General features: G+C 43.2%; 2 protein-coding genes and 1 long non-coding RNA gene across 8 annotated transcripts; 1 reads left to right on the top strand and 2 right to left on the bottom strand.

The window, feature by feature from the left end:
* Nucleotides 1-3,319: 3,319 nt before the first annotated feature.
* Nucleotides 3,320-5,814, bottom strand: LOC136430960 (uncharacterized). Its single transcript, XR_010754959.1, has 2 exons — nt 5,071-5,814; nt 3,320-4,786 (listed from the first exon to the last, which is right to left on the bottom strand). It is a non-coding gene; the product is annotated as an uncharacterized lncRNA (long non-coding RNA).
* A 4,355-nt stretch (nt 5,815-10,169) lies between these two features.
* On the top strand, nt 10,170-15,429 carry LOC136430955 (actin-binding protein IPP-like). 4 transcript variants are annotated; one of them, XM_066422075.1, is made up of 6 exons: nt 10,170-10,451; nt 11,277-12,583; nt 12,777-13,094; nt 13,410-13,656; nt 14,114-14,170; nt 14,429-15,429. In XM_066422075.1, exons 2-6 carry the CDS (start codon nt 11,378-11,380, stop codon nt 14,863-14,865), a joined length of 2,265 nt encoding a protein of 754 aa, XP_066278172.1. In that variant the 5' UTR covers nt 10,170-10,451; nt 11,277-11,377; the 3' UTR covers nt 14,866-15,429. The 4 variants fall into 4 exon arrangements, with proteins under 4 accessions (XP_066278172.1, XP_066278173.1, XP_066278174.1 ...); XM_066422076.1 differs by having other exon boundaries at nt 10,171-10,451; nt 14,453-15,429; XM_066422077.1 differs by lacking the exon at nt 14,114-14,170 and having other exon boundaries at nt 10,171-10,451.
* LOC136430958 (putative defense protein Hdd11-like) lies at nt 14,943-20,320 on the bottom strand. Of its 3 annotated transcripts, XM_066422084.1 has the most exons (6): nt 20,189-20,206; nt 18,490-18,555; nt 17,015-17,243; nt 16,611-16,753; nt 16,028-16,193; nt 14,943-15,663 (listed from the first exon to the last, which is right to left on the bottom strand). In XM_066422084.1, the coding sequence occupies exons 3-6, from the start codon at nt 17,241-17,243 to the stop codon at nt 15,578-15,580; spliced, it is 624 nt and encodes a 207-aa protein (XP_066278181.1). In that variant the 5' UTR covers nt 18,490-18,555; nt 20,189-20,206; the 3' UTR covers nt 14,943-15,577. The 3 variants fall into 3 exon arrangements, with proteins under 3 accessions (XP_066278181.1, XP_066278179.1, XP_066278180.1); XM_066422082.1 differs by lacking the exon at nt 18,490-18,555 and having other exon boundaries at nt 20,189-20,320; XM_066422083.1 differs by lacking the exons at nt 18,490-18,555; nt 20,189-20,206 and adding an exon at nt 19,755-20,002.
* Nucleotides 20,321-20,757: the final 437 nt, after the last annotated feature.

Genomic DNA, 20,757 nt, shown 5'->3' with positions numbered 1-20,757 from the left:
TATAACAAAGTTCATGTATTGATGCAAGTTTTTTTAACAAAAACGTTTATTTTCATTTATTTATTTGTTCGGCTGTGTACACGTTAGATGGGTAGTCGGTGTGAAAATACAACTAAAGTAAAATTACTTTTTAGCCATGCCATCAAAAGTCCCTGCATTTTTCCTCTGTTAGTCTCCTTTTTCTTAATCGAGTACAAATGCTTGTGCAAATCATCATACCGTCCTCAGACGTGGCGCGACTCAAGTTGTCTTTGTAAATTGTTACCACTATGTACAGTACTACTCCTGCGGCTCCGTATCCTGGAGTCCACTACCAACGTCGCTAGCCGCCAACTAGCGACGTTGGGAGCGAGCTAAAGCTAACAAGACTGAACTCCAGGCTAGCTCCTCTGGACCTCCGCATTACCTTAGCGACTACGAGCGACATCTACCGACTGAAAAGTGAAGTACTATAATCCGAAGGTTGCTGCCCTCATGGCCTATGGACGAAAACTCATAAAGCGTCATATCCCTGGCCGTCTGAAGTCTCACCTTTCTCTCTTTCCACTTCTATTGATTGGCCGCTTTTATTCCTATTTTGTACCCTGTTCTTTACCTTCGCCAAGAAGGTTATGCAGAGGGTAGCGTTTGTATGTGTGTGTGTGTAATTGAACAGCATAACTCGAGAAGGCTTGGATGGATTGTCTTGATATTTGGTAGGTGGGTAGGTCTTGATGAGACCTGGAAATGATTAGATTTTGGGTCCCCTAGCTGCGTGTTTTGGTACTGCAGATTGCAGAGGTCTTGAAGACATCGTGAATCGCATCGACATGTCTGGATCTCAATGCCCAAGCCCAATGTTAACACTTTCGCGGAGACAACTAAAGGCATGTGACTTTTGCTTTTAAAGCACCGGGACGTTCTGAAGGAATGTGATGTTCGTTTGATGTCATCTGCGTGGGCGAGATCCGGGACACTCGTTCCACCAGGCATCAGTGTCGTCACGGCTCGAGCGTCATAGAAGCCATAGTAACGACTGCGATAATGTCAAAGTGACGCCATTTGTCGTTTGAAGTCATCCTATAGATGCATTGCAGCACAGGAACGCCTTGATCGGAATGACTTTTATTGTCTGCCCTATCGCAAAGTCGTCTCTTAGGACTGTCTCTAAGGCTGAGCTAACGTTACTTCGGAAGCCCGTATGGACACATCGATAACGGAGGCATCTCGGAGGCCTTTTAGAGGCATCTCGGAGGCTAAAGAAGGAAAATCACCATCACATCTGATCACAGGGCAGGCTCGTACATTAGTTCATTAAATGTATTACATGTACGCAGCAGTGTCTGCGGTGCTGTGTCACCCCAGACAGGTGCATTTATCCTAAAACTCAAGCGAGCCTCAAGGTCGGCATTGCTGCCCTGTTCAGCCACTACCAAATCTTAAAGACATTTCCCCAGACATCTTTTGACATTTCATCCATGCATATAGTGTCTATCTACTTCGGCATTCAAGCCTTGTCCTGTTTTTACTCAGATCGTCGCCTACTCAATTACCGTTTAAGAGACAGTGGCTGGCACTATCATTGCAATTACTGTATGTCTCGCCGGGGAAGAAGATATAACAAAGCCAGCAGCACTAAACGTTAACTCTGGGGGTCGATAATGACTCGATATCATTGTAATATCATCAAAGGCGTATGTTGTCGAAACCCGTTTGGCTACAGCATGTAGCACACAGGTCCAGCCCTCTTCCTACTTAAATGTTTCCGCACGTTTTGAAGGATGTCAGCAATCTTTTCATCTCACATGAAAGATCGTAATGAGACCCACCAATCATCCCAGAGGATATCATATATACATCAAGTTCTCCTGCACTGTGAAACGATGGTTACACCCTCGTACGGAAGCATTTTGTTGCGAGACTAGAATCCGTATTTTCTAGTTTGTCTGACTTTGATCAATCCCACCATGAGTGTGTAATGATAACGTATACGGAAATGTATTGCTGGTAGGGAGCTGGCGGTCACAGGATTGTCCCTGTGGTGTTCTGTAGACAACTAAGGAGACGAGTCGTCTGCAGCTGGTAATGATTGCTGATAAATCTTCGGTGTACGTAGAACGTTAGGGACGGCACTGGTTACTCCTGCAGGCTCATTTGTGATCCTGTGGAATACCTAGATTGCGACTGGACACGGAAATATGCAGTCGTTTGGGGCATTTTTAACGCCATCGGAACCGTCATTAATATTCCACAAAACGTTTGCAGCTCACTTTTGTTATCCGGACCTATTTTGTTCAACCCCATGTGTCCTCTTGTTGAAGAGGGGAAGTCCGGGGCACATTTGCAATGGCGGGGTGTCCTTTCCATCGTTAGCACTGCAAGATAACCTGTGATGCGTGATAAACGCACTCGCTCGACAGCTAGATTAAGAAAGGGTAGTGAATAATGTACAAAACATTCATCCCTGGCCTTATATTGAGTAGCTATCAGTCAAGTTCATGGTTTTTCAATTATCGTCTCCGCTGTCTGGCCGTTGTATCGCGATCGCCAGAATCAATAAATGAAAATTCTTTATCATTGTACAGTTATCTCGCTTTGTTCCCTTATTGGGGTTAAGCCCCCGGTCGTGGTGGACGCGATTCTCTGGACATAGAGTGGTTTCTCATGCCACAGCAGCAGTTAGACACAAGTGGCATAAAAGAGCATCGATTGAAACGGCAACTATTCAATGTTCTGTAGAAGAATAGAAACGAGAGAAAGACTGAGTGTGAATCACAATGTTGTACGATTGAAGGTATAACACCACTGTTACTGAGAGCTGGCTTTGAGATGGAAAGAAGAGGAGTTGGGGTGTTGTGTCAACCCTTATAAATAATGGAAATTGATCCTCTAGTAAAGGGAAAGAAATGGGATTGCTTCTACCTGAAAGACATTATTCATTGTTATCAAAGACAACCACTATGACAATTGTCTTTTACTATCTCTCTTATTTTCTACATAACTCTAGCACCCTAGGCGATATACCAAACATAATGACAAGTTGTATAAACGTAACGTTTCTGGGCGAATAAACATCACCAACATTTGTTGTGTAACATCTTCATATTTAAGTTATATTTAAGATACGTTATATACATGTATATTATGTTATAAAATGGACAATGAGGCAAAAAATCAATAAGGCATCAGACATTTTGTTCTACTGGAATTTTGAATCCTTTAATTTTATCATCTAACGGTGCGTTTTTGGGAAAAAAATGGAAAGATGGCCACATAACTGCTTTCTGTGTTTGGCATGTGTTATCTCTAGCAGTGTAAGTAAAGGAATTAAGAATGTTCATACTTTCTTGATGATCGGAGTTTTATTACAGTATACTAATACAATGACTCGATGAACACACATTAACTGCAGTTCAATACAAAGAACATATCAAGAAGACATAGCCGCACTCCCCTGGATCAACGAATATGTCGATACTGTAATCTAGATAGAATAGAGGATGAACACCATTTTGTAGTGGAATGTAGATTATACAACAAAGAGAGGGTTGAACTTTACAGACTGATGCAATCTATGTTTACCTACTCAAAACACTTAAGTAATACAGAAAAATTCATATTTCTAAGTTTAGACCAACCTTTGATTATAAAACATATGTGTCCACAGTAAATGTCTTCATCAATTCAGTCATTGATGTATGTAAATATTAAATAAACCCGTGACAATGGTGCATCTTCGTTTGATAACGGGCATCAAAGTAGCATACTATTAGATAAATCGAGCCGTGAAAAGCATGTGTCGACGTTAATAACATGTATCAAGGATAGCTTCCGGTAATACGTTGTAATAAATCACCGCCCCCATCTCAGATACCTTAAGCACGCCTGAGGGTGCTTTTATGCACAAGATCTGTTTGTCTTGTATCTGTATCAAATTTATATTCACTGGCAATTTGTGGAGGAAAAATCGACCTGCTTGCGTGAACGTTTAGTTCACTTCTCTCTACTCTACGTATCATGTTCATCTCTGCAGTAGTTAACCACAAATTAACCACACTTACTCTCTCAGGGCTGATTCTACAATCCAAATACGGCATATTTTGACTTTACCTTGTCTTTATAGAAAAACTAGTGTACATTGTATAAGTTCATGCTGTTATAGGGACCATGTCCATGTGTCTGGTTATAAGTCTAAGTAAGGAAGTATCTGCTTATGACATCTACATACATTTAATATATAGAAGCGGTGGTAAAACACAGTTCTGTCCCAATTTCATAGTTGCTATATGGCATTCACACATAGACCTATCGAATGTCTTATCCAGCATCGTTGCTGAAAACGCAGCATTATTTTATTTTATCATTACCTGTAACCGTCCCACGATTGGGCAATATCAGTTTATTCGGTACATCGAGACGGAGCATATCCAAAGCAATATCACTACACGCCCACTCACGTCTGAAGGGAATTCTCGACAGGCGATACATTGCTACTGTCGGTGGACTGACAATCTCCCAGCGGGCAGCGTGGTCGTGCGTGGATGTACGCGGCATGACAAAACCCGATTGTTTGTTATCCATCGGATTGCTTCTATCTCGTGTTCTCAGATCCACCACACATAATAAATCCCACAGCCCGGGCACGCACAGCTCGGTAGATCAGAACAGACGTTGATAAGAGATGTTCACAGGTAACATGGAAGCATTAAAGACAATCTATATAGCCATCGGAAGAGTCATACTTGAGGATGTCCTCATCAATAAACTGTCGTCTTGCGGGGCTTACATCGAAAGCCTGATGGTACGCCTGAAATTTATTTTGGAGATAAAAGAGAAAAAGAAAATGAGATACACCACTCTTGAAAAAACTAACCATTGCAGCTTCTTTGCAGGTCCACACAAAAGAGTCACAGACTGTTCATGTCAATTTGCGACTGTCGAGCGCATATGTAGCCCTTCATCCAGCAAGAAAAGATGAGGAAAATGAGAGAGGTTCATTTTGAGGCCAAGACGTCTGATGATAAGACATGGGCCCACTTTACAAGCAACAAGCGAGCTGTGATAGAATGTAAGACTGTTCTCAAGATGTACCTTTACAGCGGTATCTTGGTGTTCTTGTTAGGAGAACCGCCATGTCCCCCTACTAACTCGCTCCACTCCGTGTCGGGAACTGTGTCCCCAGACAGCGTGCACACCTCCGTTTTGGACGGCTTGGACAGCTTATTGTAGATCGTCAGGACAAGGTAGGTCCCCAACATGAAGATGGCACCAAATACCAACAGGAAGATGAAGAACAGGTTGTCTGGAAAAAGATTTGGCGGGACGAATGGGACTGGCGGGGACGTTGCTCGGGTCAAGTCGCGAAGGTGAGCCGACGACATGGTAGTGGATGCCTCGGTGATGCCCGGTGTTGCAAGATGCATGCTTGTTACTGTTGGGCGCGGGGAAACAGGCAATGCGGAATAAGTGAAGCACCTCACATTAGCTTAAACATCCCCTGCTGCAGACAGAACGTCAAGAACGCAGCTCATTGCCAGTAGAGCGCGAATATCTCAGCACGACTGCCAGCCAGCCAGCCACGGGGACGTCCGGGATTGAATACGCCTGCATGCAGTGCAGCTAATTGCCATCTACCCTGGCGCCACGCAGGCGTGAGTTTTTACCGAGTCTGGCCATCAATCTGTCACGAGCACAGAAATACGTGTAGACTCTGATGAATACGCTGGAATATTTTGACAATAGTGTGAAAATCACCTAGGAAATTAATGTTTCAGATATGCGTAATTTCTACGGGCAGTGGCACGTTCTTTGAATGTGCAACCATGGTCCATTTAAGAATATAAGAGAATCCGCCCCCTAAATGTATCATAGATTCAGAATGGCATGTGAACACAGTGAGTGAAATGTCGCTTTATTTCATTTGTCCTCACTATTGTTACCTGTCGATTAGTTGTAACGAAAGTATTTATAACCTGTTCTTGAATATGCAAAACTACTACTAGTACCTTGTTCTGCAAAGGCCTTGGGACGAGGAAGGTTAACGTTGACAATCCGAGGGGACTGAGGTTCTCGACATCATATTAACGTTTATTCTTGAACTATCGAGCAAGCACACCCCGTCTCCGCCCGTGGCTTCTTGTTTGACCTCTGAATCCCACAGCATATATGATGCATGCGCAAGTGGTTAGTAGGTATGTAAGACGAACCGTCATTGCTCGCACAGATTACAATTAAATTCCTGAGCTTTACTCTTCCAGACAAGTTATGTGTCCTTATTAAACTGAGCTTTCTCTGCTTATATATTGGCTACGGTGGGAAACAAGAGCGATGAGCAGAAACATGTCAGACGTAGTCTACATGTACTATTGGGAAATTGGGTGGTTATATGATATTCATGGTTGCTGCCAAGGTTCAGTATTACAATGTATTGTACCTGTCTAAACTCGTTAAAAGAATCACATGTATCCTGCTAGTTTAATTGCCAAGAGTGTTTTAGAAGACAAGAAGGAGTTGTCTTTTTTCTGCTCGGCTAAACAATCCGATTCACCTCTCGACTTTCCGCTCTATTTCTATTTCCCTATCTTGCCTAGTTTCTTTATCATCCCCAGTTTCCAAAGTTTCCCCGTTTGCCCTACTTTTCATAGTTTGCCTACTTTCTCTCCGTTCCCTAGTTAAAAGGATCACTTGAGTATGAATTAGTATCACTCTTGGGGCAATAGCGTGTCCGGAAGTAAGGATCCAAACCTGTCCCAATCCAAACTTGTCCCAGAAAATTCCATGGGTGCAGTTCAAAGAAAGAATTCACTTATCATATACAGTCCAACAAAATACTCCAATAAAAGAAATAAACGATGTTTCATTGTCATAATCTGCATCTCAATGATACATTGTACGTCATATTTTCAGTGTCCATCCCTCACTGAGCGGTGCTTGTCTCTATCTATTTAACTGTATCACGCCATATTGATCGAAGCCTCAAATAATCCGCTTCATAGTTTTCCTGCCGGTGATGCAGAATCATTGTTTTCCCGAAGGACACTTGAGATGTTCATAAAAGAAATCAGTACGTCGATTGAGCGGAGGATTTGGGACTTCCGCGGTGGCTTACAGCGAGAACTTACTCCGATGAAAGATGATGAAAAATCACATGTGATACATGTACAGAATCATTACCTCATGTCGTGGGTTATATATTTAACTGGAGATACCGGGCACGTTTCACAATTGTTCTGTTGAGAAAAAAAGACGCCCGCGCCTTCATTCTCCTGTGCATGCGTCACGCTTGGATTCGACAGGACCCGAAACCAGGGCGATTCACAAGGACGATCGCCCGTCGCTGCCAGAGGGCTTTTCTCCTGTCCTTGGTGCTGACTTTAATGAGGCAACTGCAATATCCAATATCCAATATCGAACAGGCGTTCCCTCGACCCACTTATTACACCAAGGGAATACTCTGACAATTCAATCTTTGGATTGAATTTTTGTAAGACCCTTTGTCAAGAGAATGGGTTGTTTGTAGTAGGAAAATAAAGATTTCAGAGGGCGGTACGTGGATACGCTTTCCTTTGTACCACTTACTATCCCTTGGCCCAGCTAATGATACTCGTTTTAAATGACCCGAGATAAATGTGAATTGATCTTATCATCTAGTTTCAGAAACACTATTGCAACAACTTGGTTTCCTAATGGACCAGCACTTGACATGGACCCCACACATTGAAAAAGTGTTAAACAAGATGACTGGTTCCCTAGCAGTGCTAAGGAGATCAAGAAATCTCCTTTCTGAAGGACCACTAAAAACAGTGACTCAGACACTAGTCTTATCCCACATGGATTATTGTTCTTGCTTGTTGTCCACTGGCCTACAAACATCCTTAAACAAACTACAGACTCTGCAGAACAGGGCTGCCAGACTTGTTTTAAATGCACACTACACAGACAACACCAGTGACATGCACAGGAGACTGCAATGGCCCACAGTTAAAGAAAGACTTTACACTGGTACACTCTCCATGTTCAACAAACTTTTAGCAACTAAGAAACCCGAGGCTATTTACAAAAGATTACAAAATGTCAACAGTACACATGACCACAACACTCGTTTTGCAAAAGGTGGCAGTTTCAGGTTACCTAAGCCTAAGACAGCAACATTGACACGTACATTCTTGTACAGATGTACCAAATCACACAATTCCTTCCCACCACATATGAAATCTACTACACCTTCAAATTTCAAAACACAAATCACCAAGTGGATTCATTCTAAAATTGACACAACTAGGCCTTTACAGTACTGGTGGTAATACGTTCTTGAACCAAGTCCTTGATTAAATGAAATTGTAGCTGTAATTAATTAAACTCAAACTATTGTAAAGGTAGGCATTAGTATTTTCTTTGTTTCTTTGTTTGGGTTATTAAATTATTATCAGGTCGCATCCATTTTGTTTTCTACTTAGTTATTATGATTCACAGTTCTGCATCCACTTGTTATTTACTTATTGTTATTATGATTTGCAGTTCTTCATCCACTGTGTTATTTACTTATTGTTATTATGATTTGCAGTTCTGCATCCACTTATTATTTAATTATTATTATGATTTGCAGTTCTGCATCCACTTTGTAATTGACTTATTGTTATTATGATTTGCAGTTCTGCATCCACTGTGTTAATTACTTATTGTTATTATGATTTGCAGTTCTGCATCCACTGTGTTAATTACTTATTGTTATTATGATTTGCAGTTCTGCATCCACTTTGTTAATTTACTTACTGTTATCATGGCTTGCTGTTTGCATCCTCTTTGTTATTTACTTTGAAAAGATTTTGTTACTTTATTCAGCCATGACCTCTGACCATCCCCACGTTTCATTTTAATTTCAGTTTTGAGTTAATGTTGTATGCGTTATGTTATATTTTGATTTAAACTCACACCTTTGTTATGTTGGTTTTACTTTCATGTACATTTGTTCTGTTTCATTGTTTTGGACTCCAGGAAGAATAGATTTACAATGTACAATCTAATGGAGATCTCAATAAACAAACAAACAAACAAACAAACAAACTTGAATGGCATTACTGTAGAAAAATATTACGAGTGCCTATCTGAAAACCACTATCCAGCCACTGAGAAAGCCACCCTGGTAAAATAAATAGAAATAGATAGATTTAAAACGTACGATTCACTAATAACATACATTAGTTAATTGTAAAATGAAGTTAACCTGTACAATACCCTACAATCGCTAGATGTCGTGGTGGTCCGGTTAGGCCAATGGAGACAACCATGGCTTTCTTATGACATTGACCTTGTTACTATCACTTTTTCCAAAACGGTGTGTCTTGCAGAGCACCAATATATAGTCATTTAAGATGTTAAGTTGAGAAGATATGCTCTCTTGAATTGGTTTATCCGATCCGAGGACACGGGAAAAACAACGGAATCATTGTTAATAGCCTAACACTGTTCGTATTGCAAAACAGTGACACACAGCACACAAGAGGAAACACACCGAAAACAATAAGAATATGGTTCAATGTCAGTTGATGGTCCGTTTTTTCAGAAGGAACCAAAATTGATGCTCCCACAGTTTGAAACCCTAAAGGTCATGACCACAACATGTCCATAACACGAGATATCAAACACGGAAGTCCTGCTGCAGTACCATGAAAAGCCGCTAGGGGCCCATGCATGATCTAATCATTGAGCCAACACCTAACGTTTCCAAGAGGTTTCAACAACTTTTCAAGTTATGCTGTTGACAGACAGACAGACAGACAGACACACATATAGACAGACATATAGACAGGCAGGCAGGCAGGCAGGCAGAGAGAGAGAGAGAAAGATGCCAAACACGCATACACGAACGGGAATCTCAACTGATGCTGTCAATCATTTTGCCGTTATCACTTGTGCTAGTTTCACTTTATTTGTTGAGCGGTAGGGCAGGGAACTAAAATTAGAATCTTTTCCGCAAACGCCGCGCGGAAGTACAGCTGTTCACAGTTTTAAGAATCTTTTTATTTACTATTAATCAATTTCTTTGGGAAAGGGAAAACGAATTTTACTTATACACGGGAAAGTAGACCAATGATTTGTTTTTCAGGTTAGAGTGTTTGCAACCTTTAGCACTGCCATCCACTACCCCTTACATTTGTACATTGAGTTGTCCCAAAAGGAGGTCCAGCGAAACCACAGCTGCAACCACACGCCATGTTTGTAGAACTAACCTCTATTTTCAGGTCGACCAAAAAGCTACAGAAGACTTCATCTGGGCATACCCGTTCTCTCGCGAGGAGTCATGACGTCAGGATGATTGACAGCAGCAGGTGATGACGTACTCCGTAGTTATCGGCCCAGTCGTGTACGGTCACAACAAACCCCGCTGAACACGGTGCGAGTTTTTAAATAGCAATATCCGGTATTAAGACGGATTTGGAACGGAGTTAATCGTATCTGGATGCGACGAAAAGGTACGTGCCACTTTCATGTTATTTCCGGTATAATAACTTTTCAAAGTATAATATTCTTCATTTACTGAACGCAATGCAATTATGAAAGAAGTATGGCATTGGTATTATTAGTGAACGCCAATACTACTATCTTTGAACCTGTTGACAGTTATACTGATAAGTATAAGCACATTCGAATTTGTAATCGCATTTTCCTGCTGCATGTTTTCTAATACCTCAAAAGTGAATGCAGCATAGACCTGTACATGTACTGAAATGTAGTAGATATGTTGGTTCGTCGCTGACATCTATTTCTGTACCCGGGATGCCAGCCATATTTGTCGTTGCCAGGCACGCTTAACCCCTACATCGTACCAAAACAAGACTTCAGCTGTTCGGACTAAATTGTAGCCCAAACCAAAAGTCAAAGCCAGCCACTACATAAACACATTTTATTAGAAAATCGCCCCTGGCTCTTCAGTACTATCAGCCATTGCCTAACACTGCCCTTACACTGACACAACCAGTGCAACAACGCACCGGCCTATAACACAAACAATGTTTGCGATTCTATTCTTTTTCTTTTCAATTTCAAATCACTCCGTGCGATAGTCCACTGATTCAGAAATATATTCCCTGTTATGCACGTTTTGGTCACTGAGTCCTATATCAATCAACCTGTCTTCCTCTTTTTGTCTTTTCATACGAGTACTCCACTGAACTTCAACGTGTGGATACTGTTGTACTTCAAGATGATCGTGATGATAAAGTACTTGTAATTGCTGAAGTAACGTATCATGTATTTACTTCCATAACAAACGCAACTATTTCAATCCCTCCCTACAGATGTAGCGTGCTCCATTTAAGTAAATAAGGAGGCACTTCGCGCACCATTTAAGTAAATAACAGCATCAGATTCCTCCAGTAAACAAAAACACAAGTGCGAAATGGCGACCGAAGATGTCGGTGTCATCAGTGATTGGAAGAGTCGGCACTGGGACTTGGTACAGCAAAACCTGAACGAGTTCCGATCGCAAGGAATCCTCTGTGATGGTCGGATCCTCCTGGGAGACCGAGTGTTCCCCGTGCACCGAAACATCCTTGCCGTCAGCTGCCCGTACTTCCGCGACACCCTCACGGGGGAGACCGTGGACCCTGCACCCGCGGAGTTCAACATCACGGACGCCGTGACTCCGGAGCAATTTGACTCCGTCATGTACATGTGCTACACCTCACAACTTCCGAAAAATTTGGACGCGAAGCTCCTGGATATATGTGAAGACGTCTTTAAGATTCCTGTCACATTTTCAACAGTCGGCGATCCGGTGGAGTTCCCACCGACGCCTCCGTCGTCTCCTAAATCTGAGAAAAAGAAGAAGGAAGATGGGGATAAAAAGGAAAAGTCTGATGATGGGGCTAAGCCTATAGAAGAGTCACAAAGGAACGGTGAGGATGGAGCGGAGGAGGGCAGAGGTGAGGGTGGGGAGGGGGGCAGCGAGACACCTGCGTCTGCTCCACCCCCACCCCCTCCACCACCCCCTCCCCCACAGGCATCACCACCAACTCCTGAATACCAGGACACGTCAACCGTCACCATCCAAGACAGTGTGAAACGAAACCTCCAGTCTGCCTTCCACAGGAATCTTAACGACATGATAGAACGTGAGCAGTTCTGTGACATTGAACTTCGCGTCGAAAACAGGGTCTTCAGAGCTCACAAGAACATCCTAGCCGCCGCCAGCGAGTACTTCCGCTCCATGTTCACATCAGACATGAAGGAGAGATCACAGGACGTCGTGACACTGAAGGGAGTCAGTGGACGGAGTTTCTACTATCTCATGGAGTTCATGTACACCGGAGATCTACAGTTATGCTTCAGAACAGTTAACGAGCTTCTAGTTGCGTCCAGCTTCCTTCAAATTCGGCTGGCGATTGAAGCGGTTGCACAGTTTTTGTACCTTCATCTGGACGCAGAGAACTGCTTAGATGTCTTGAACCTGACAGAAACATACGGGCTCTCCAGGCTGGGGGACAGAGTGTATCAGTTTATAAAAGACAGGCGAGAGACGTGGCCGGTGGAACACATGAATCCTCAACAAAGGGCTCGCTTCGACAAGACACCCATGAAGTGCATCGCGGCTACTGCGGCACAGGTAGGCTAGCAGAGAGATGCTTGATGAATTGAACTATATGAACGTTTGTGTGCCACAAACCTTAAAAGGGATATGAATTTAATTTACTATTATACATAGGACGTTCATCAATTTTTGTGTGATTTGATTTCACTAGTGTCATATTCGTGCTTCGACATGCATGTACATGTATTTTGCTTCTTGTTGCCCTCAGGAATTCATCCATGCTGCTGATGAGCCTCCGGAGCTGTACATTTTTGACGACAGTAGGAACTTGTGGAAGCTGCTGACGTCCCTTCCTGGCGACGTCTCCAAGACGACGTACTTTGACGTCGCCGCCATCGACCACTACGTGTACGTCATTGTAGGGGATTGCGACACCCAGCGTGGAAAAAGTGGTTGCAGGGTGTTCTGCTTCGACGCCCTCTTACGACTTTGGTCCGAAGTTCCGCAGATGCGACATCCTCGATCTTACTTTGGATTGGCAGCTCTAGGTGGACACCTTTACGTAGTTGGCGGCAGGAATTTAAAGGTACATGTACTAGTATTTACGAATGCCTTATATTACCCCCCTCACCATAATAAAATCAGTGTTATACTTTGATACATTGTTTCTTAATGTAGAAATTCTGACGCAAAATGTCCATCATCGTTCGATGTACATACCACGTGAATCTTTATTGCATATTAAACCAAAACTTAACACAAAGGATAATCCGCCTAAAAGCTGGTTTCATAACGCGTTTAAAGTTCTATCCATGGGAGCACAAACCACACTGAACATTTCGGACACAGCTTTGGGAATTTCACAGTTTTTTTTATTATTTCCAACATGATGTTCATACAGGAAATGAAGGAGATCGGCTGTAGCTACATGTCATCTGTGGAGAGATTCGAACCCCTGACCAACAGCTGGAGTCCCGTGTGCTCCCTACCGGTGGGTGTCCGGGCTCCAAGGTTGACCATCTGCATGGGGAACCTTTGGGCCTTCGGAGACCACCTGTCGTGGGGAGACAGCACGGCCAGGGCGCTGCGTTACGATCCCGCTGTGGATCGCTGGGCGGAGCTGTGGAGCGCTCTACCTGGAATGAAAGGTTGGTCTGTTGCAATAATTCGCACCTTACAAAAGGACCGAAGAACAGCTGTAGTCTGAATCCCAAGCAGAGGTTCAGCTCCGGCTTGTTTTTGACGTCTTGTTGGGCGTTTTTTGTCGGGTTTTCTATTTTGTCAGGTTTTCTTCTTGTCCGCCGGAAAGAATAGAAAGCCCAACAAAAGCGCCTAAATAGACGTCAAAAAACGAGCCGGAGCCGAACCTCTACTTGGAGAGTACTCATCCCACCAATGGCTCTAACTTCTTTGTTGCTGTTGATGAACTGTCTTTAACGTCTTTCCCTTACTTACTGTACCCTACCCTAAAGTAATCTATTTCCCCATTTATCGTAATATATTGTAGGATACACTCTACAGAAATTGTAGACTTCCCTCGAGGACAATGTCCGAAAGATAATCCAAAAACCTTATTGCTCTTTTTTTTTCTATTGCGCAATGCAGCACATACAGGGACTATGGAGGAGGATAGCCTGTATGCAGGACATATGCAAATCAGTGGTAATGAACTCTTGTGATGAAATACGAATGCACATGTGGCGATAATGCATGGCATCAACTTAACACGTAACGATAGATCCAGCAGAAGAAAACTTCCCCATGTTTAGAGTTGGTACAGTGTGACTTGTGTGTGTCACTTGTTTGATGACAGTGTGCCACACACTCACTTGTTGGCTTGACCACTAACCAGCATATCAGGCTAATGTACATAATCTAAAAATGAACATTTCACTGAAAGTGCTGTTCTTAATGTATCAGAATTTTGGCATATGCCATGCTCAGGCCCCAGTCAGTCCACGGCGAAGAAACTTCGGTTCGACCCCAAGAGCAACCGTTGGAGAGAGGAAACATGGCCGACCTACGCCAACCCGGGGATGAAAGCAGCGGAACGCAACTATCTGTACCTTGTGCAGAGCGAGGAGCCGGCGGGGCAGGTGGTGAGGTACGACATCCTGACCGAGGAAACCAGCGAGCTCAGTCGGCTACCCGACTACCTGCCGTCACACCCGGCCAGCAAATGTGCGCTGCTAGGCAACAGGCTCCTCTTCGTGGACTACAAAGAACCGGGGAAGGTTCATTGTTACAACGTGGAGGAGGACAGGTGGAGCGAGCTGGCCAACTTCCCGGGGGTGAGAAAGAACACTACAAGAACGATAACGCTGGAGATGACGATGCCTTCTTCATTATCAAACTGATCACGATGTTACAATGGTACAAATAATTCACAATAGAAAGGTGCATTATTGAATATTGATTGCGCTTACACAGAAAGTTATTGAAGTGACATTTATTGAATGAAAACTATTCATGATACTGAATGTGATCCCAAAGATAGCAAACGCTTATTCAGTAACTTTTAAGTATAGCATTAGTTTTTACGTATTTAAGTTATGATATATGTCTTACATGCGCTTGTTAATTTTTGCTAGTGCTTGATGCTATATGGTATTAACATGATTTCCTTTATAAACAGTTGTCATTACAAACGCGTAGTAAACATGTCTTGATACTTCAATAGGATTAAAAGTAGATACCCTTGGTTTTACTACGTTTATGAAGGTTAGAAATCCAGGTAAACTATATATAAAGACAATTCAAACTCTACAACTGGATAGGTCTCCTTATCCAGTTGTAGAGCTTGGTTTTACTGTTCAGAATTACCATTTATGCTTATACTGTTATTATGTATATGGATTTAAATACACCAATGTCACCCCATACTTTACGTGAGACAAAAATAGTAAAACGTCAAACATCTATTGAGTAGGGAGCTTTGAAGGTCTTAGTTACGTTGATTCTTATGTCATCCCTTAATTATAGCTTCGCCAATCCACCATAGCTTAAAACGATCTATCTAATATTGCTGCTCTCAAAAGCAGACCACATCTCCACATGTCTGCAACATCATCAGAACATGAAGGCGACAGTGGTCAGCAGCGCGGTGCCCATCACGACGGTTGTCAGGGACCTCAGGTGGACACTAGCGCTCACATCTGCAACAGACCGGAGTGTTGTTAAGAGAGACGAATGCATGCACAGCAGCAGCTAGGAAACTAAACACAAACCGATCCCATAGCCCTACCATCTCCGTCAAAATGTAGAAATACAAAAGAAAACATAAACAGACAAATATTTGACGGACATGCAGCCACATTTGTTTGAACCTTTGTTGAACTTTTATGCTTTACTTTTACATGTGTATTTCGAGCAGCCAATTGCCATGCTGTCATTTGTTGGACTATTAAGTGATAGACAGATAGGATCGATCAAAATTATGAATATTGTCTATAAAACTAATTTTGTTTAGCCTTACTATGAGCCATTTATATATTATGAAAACAAAACAACTGAACGTACAGGCGTTCACGGCGAGAGCATCTGACTCCAGACCGACCCAGAAGTCTTCGAATTCCTTCACAAATGTCCCTCGGAAGACGACTGTCATATTGGCCGGTGCGGCAGGGGGCGTCCAGGTAACTTCCAAAGTGGTGGTCTTCGTCTCGGACTTGTGAGTGACGGCGTTCTGCAGATGGTGTACATTATATGTATCCCATTTAAGAGTCATGCATACACACGGACATACATTGAGTCATACAAAGAAGTTTGTGCACACTGTGCAGTAAGATGGAGTCAAATTTCCAGTCCAAATAGGTCCCCTAACTTTACATAGGACCAATTAACCAAGCGTATCTGTTAGGTAGAATAACGAACCGTTCCTACGCACTCTCTTTCAACTAGGAAATATGTCCATGATTGAACACAACCCTGGACCCAACTCTCCTGTAACACCCAGGTAGACGTTAGGGTGGAAAACCGTACCAGCTTCTTGCTGCCCAGTCTTATTGACACTCAACCATCGCAATTTCCAACGTGGGACATTTTCAATCTCAATGTTTATTGAGAAATTACTGTCTTCAGCCCTTTTATGTAAAAACCATACCTTGTTTCCGCTGGGACAGTCCCTGGTCTGGGCGTTGGTCGGAAGCCCCTCCCACATGCCCACCGGGGTGGTGGTGCCCTGCACACGGGCTTGGAGGAAGAAGCCCTCCCAGTACTTGGAATCATTGGTAACTCTCAGGGACACTGTAATTAATGTGTAAACACTATGACCAGTATCTACCCTGTCATAATTCTTTCAACCATCTGAAATCATAAAAAGGAAATGCACACACATACTCACAGAGTGACACACACACAGAGTGACACACACCGTGACACACACACCGTGACACACACACTCACACACACACACACGCACACACACACATACATTACATACATACATACACATATACACATATGCACACACGATATCGATATATATATATACATAGGTTCAGATACCTTTGACCTTCCCGTTTCCCTGCACGTCTGCAGTGATGCGGTAAGGCGCGGTGGAGAGGTTCTGTGAGCTGTAGCGCACGTCAGGAAGACTGGCGTTCTCGTGGTTCATCCGGTGGTTCGGGAACATCTCGGTGCAGGCCGAGACAGGAGCTCCTGTAGGATACCCCTCAACAACGGAGACCGGCAGGGCGACAGCCAGGGCGGCGGCGACTGCGAGGGAGAATGCCATCTGTGGAACGAGATGGGTGGACATGTTTTGTTTGCTGTCGATCGCGATTAGGAAACGCCCCACACCGTGTTTTCTTCTCACTTACTGGCGTACACTCGCCCGCTTAGTTTTGGAACACACTCACTTTTTCAAGACATCCTAAATTGTCTTAACCTCATTAACATACCTATTCAGAGCTTTGGTATAAAACCTGGTGTTCTTAGTCGTATCGTTAGTCACTGACGAAAGACAGTGGATGCTGTCTGAAACGTCTGACTGTTTCAAAATTTCATCCAGTTGCTTGAGTATTATTTTTGGCGTATCTTACTACCTGGATGTCTAACTTTCATCAACACTCACTTTGATATACCATCTCTTTCACTTCACCCATAAAACATTACTTATTGGGTCAGGACATGGAATGGACTCAACATTTTAACCTAAAGAGACCAAAGTAAACCTCTTATAATGATGATGAAATTATGTCAGCTTTTGCAAAAGCCATTTCGCTGCATCGTAATCGAAAAGTTGTTTCGCCACATCATCATTGATTAAGTTACAATACAACTAGGTACAAGTCTAGTGTTTTGTTGTTCTCCCGGTTTTATGGGTCCAACTTCCTTTAATAGACATGTAAATACAAGCAATTGTATAGTTTGGTTTTCCACTTTCCCGCAATCTATTTTGGGTTCATTTGATGCCAGTTGTATATTTATTAAAATTTCCCATTCCAGCATCAGTCTTACAAACAAACGATTCGTCACACTGACATTTCAGCAGCACTACGGTAGCTACTAGATTAAAAAAAAGATATCTAGGGAAATAACTACAAGACGATTGGATCAGTCATGGTGATAGGCTATAAAACCCGTGCTGTGCACTGTTAATGGAAACTCAAAAAGTTTAGCCCAGGTGCCAACTTGATGAGTTAGTAGGAGTTCGATCGTAATCTCCAAGCAGAGGTTTCGATCGCGGGGCCAATAGTGGCCGCAATTTTTAACACTGCCCTCACTCAGGAGGGTATACGTAGCGTAAAAATTGCGACCACTACTAGCCCCCCCGATCGAAACCTCTGCATGGAGAATAGTTCGATCGAGGCCTAGTAGAAGCTGCCCCGACAAATGTTCCCATAACATTACTGCTAAAGATAAAACAATTTAGTCTGTACACTTGACATGCATGAAAAGCTGCCACAGCGAAACCAACCGTGGTACTAAACTGAATAAAAGTTCTCAACAGGAACTGTGCGGCTCCAGAAGTGACTAACTGAGGGACGACTGCGGTGTGAAATATGTCGGTTAGCTTGAGGAATGAATCCACTCTACGTATATTACTGCTAAAGATACAACAAATCACTGCTGTTGATACATGACAAAATAGGACATTCCGGAAACTAGGCGTTCTGTTGTCCAAACTGTTGTCAAAAGATTCGGGCTTTTGTATTTTGGTCATTGTTTTGCCAAGGGAAAGCACAGCTGAATGCTACAATGTGTTGTGGATTGATAGAGGTATTCATTTTTTGCTGGCAGTGTCTTTTTGTGCACGTGGTTCGGTCTCTTTTTATGTCCCTTACGAATGTGAACAGGGCGATATGATGGCCAGGTTGTCGCCTCAGTATGCTTCATTCGATTCTGTAGGTGTAGTCTGGATCTCCTTGTGTTGATGGACAAACAACACAACAATACTGAGGTCTGGCCATGGTGGTGAAAATTGTCGGTATCTGACTTGACAGCGGCGTCCCGACAGCGGGAAATATAGCCGCTGTCGCGAAAAGCTGAGTGTTAACTGGGCCTAATCCCCTTCCACCTTTCACTTTAGATACCTGTGCAATTATGGGTTGATGCCATTTTACAATTCACATCTCAAATTTTAAGTATCTTTTCCATATTTTTCACAGAAGTCACGCCATATTACATTTTTTGTAACCACCATCGTCACTAGCCTGTGCTTACATAATCTCTCGTGGGCTGGGGACTACTAGTAATTGGCCCTTTCCCGAGATACTGCCGGGTGGGCATGCAGCTAGGAGCGCGATTTATCATTTATGCTACGGTCACACTTGGGAAAAGGGGCCCCGTCGGGTAGTTTACGGGCTAGTGTTTTTGCACTTTCGGGCGTGACCCCTATGTGGTCCGTGAGACACCCTGCATTGGGGGCCGGGACACGGTAACAAATAGACGCCGCGAGCTAAATCGTGCGAACACCGAGAGGTACCACCCCGTACCTGTTACAAACTGTGACGTAATAACGTACTAGGTATGGTGTACGTGACGAACTACATGACACCGGACCTGCGAGATTTACGTTATCTTGGACAGTATGTGTCTTTGGCCTGAAAGTCACCGTCTCCGGATGCCATCGTGCCTGTCAATGACCTCGAGAAACAAGGCGTCAAATGTCGATGTTTGTACATCATATCTGACTCTAGTCAGGATCTAGCCTCTGATTTGTTCGATCCTCATGCTGGAAACAGTCAAATGGGTTATGAACAGTTTATGTCGTACCTGGAAATGGTCTAGTGGTTGACAATACCTTTTTCGGTTCACTCGGTAGGGATGGGGGTGTCGGTACTCCTCGTCATGGGTACAATTCTCAGGGAGTTGAAATCTTAAACTGCCAATAAGTGACTTGAGCAGTACGTCTGCATATATGCCCCTTATGAAGTTAATCTCTGTTGGTGCGACGGAACTACATGTATGGTGCGATGTAGTCTGTATAACGTAAACTCCCGCTGTCGGGGCTTTTATACCGATGTCGGGCGACCACCATAAGCGCGATTCAATCAGGCTAGGTGCGATGTGACAAAAGGTATAAACTTGGCTATGTTGTTTTTCAAAACACAAAGTAAGCGAGTCTATACAGGTCAAAACAAATAACAAAAGGTTAACGTTACCTGACACGTAGGACATGTATGTAAATACGTGGCCGGAACACTGAGAAAAAGTAGACAGTCAAGAAATAATCACCTTGAGCAGGACCTTCCGACGTGCTGTTCCACACTAAATGGGAGAGTCTTGAAATGGGCTACTCCATATAAATAGTCGAGGGGGGACAGATCAAACCAACAAAGAGAAGCTAGCGAAGCGCGAGTTGTAACATGATGTTTGGGAGGATAAACCTTAGGTTCTTAGTTCCGGTCTCAGACTTGCCAAGTTGAGTATGAGAAAGGTGGATTAAAAATAGCGGAGAATGATGCAAGCTTTTCTAAAATGCGTCCCTCACATTCAGTCACAAGTAGTTCAAAAGACGCCGAAGTGAAAAGGTTGCGTGAGTTAATGAATTTACACTTGAAATATGCCACTGCCGCGGGGTTATTTTAAAAAGTAGCTGAAACGTTACATTTTACGCCTGGAGAGTTTGCATTTACATGTACTCGCTTGTTGTTGCTCATACTGGTATTTGGTTTCAGCCATTCAAAAGGCGCTATAACGTTACATGTTGTGAGAGGCCATGACCTTATGTTGGCCCAACAACAGAATCCATCTTACTTTGATCTGTAGACAAGTTGTTGCTCAGATGCTGTAGCCGTGATGCT

Source organism: Branchiostoma lanceolatum, chromosome 3 (genome assembly GCF_035083965.1).
Source record: "Branchiostoma lanceolatum isolate klBraLanc5 chromosome 3, klBraLanc5.hap2, whole genome shotgun sequence".
NCBI classification, from domain to species: domain Eukaryota; kingdom Metazoa; phylum Chordata; class Leptocardii; order Amphioxiformes; family Branchiostomatidae; genus Branchiostoma; species Branchiostoma lanceolatum.
Note: the sequence above shows the minus strand (reverse complement) of the source record. Positions and strands in the feature narration are given on the sequence as shown.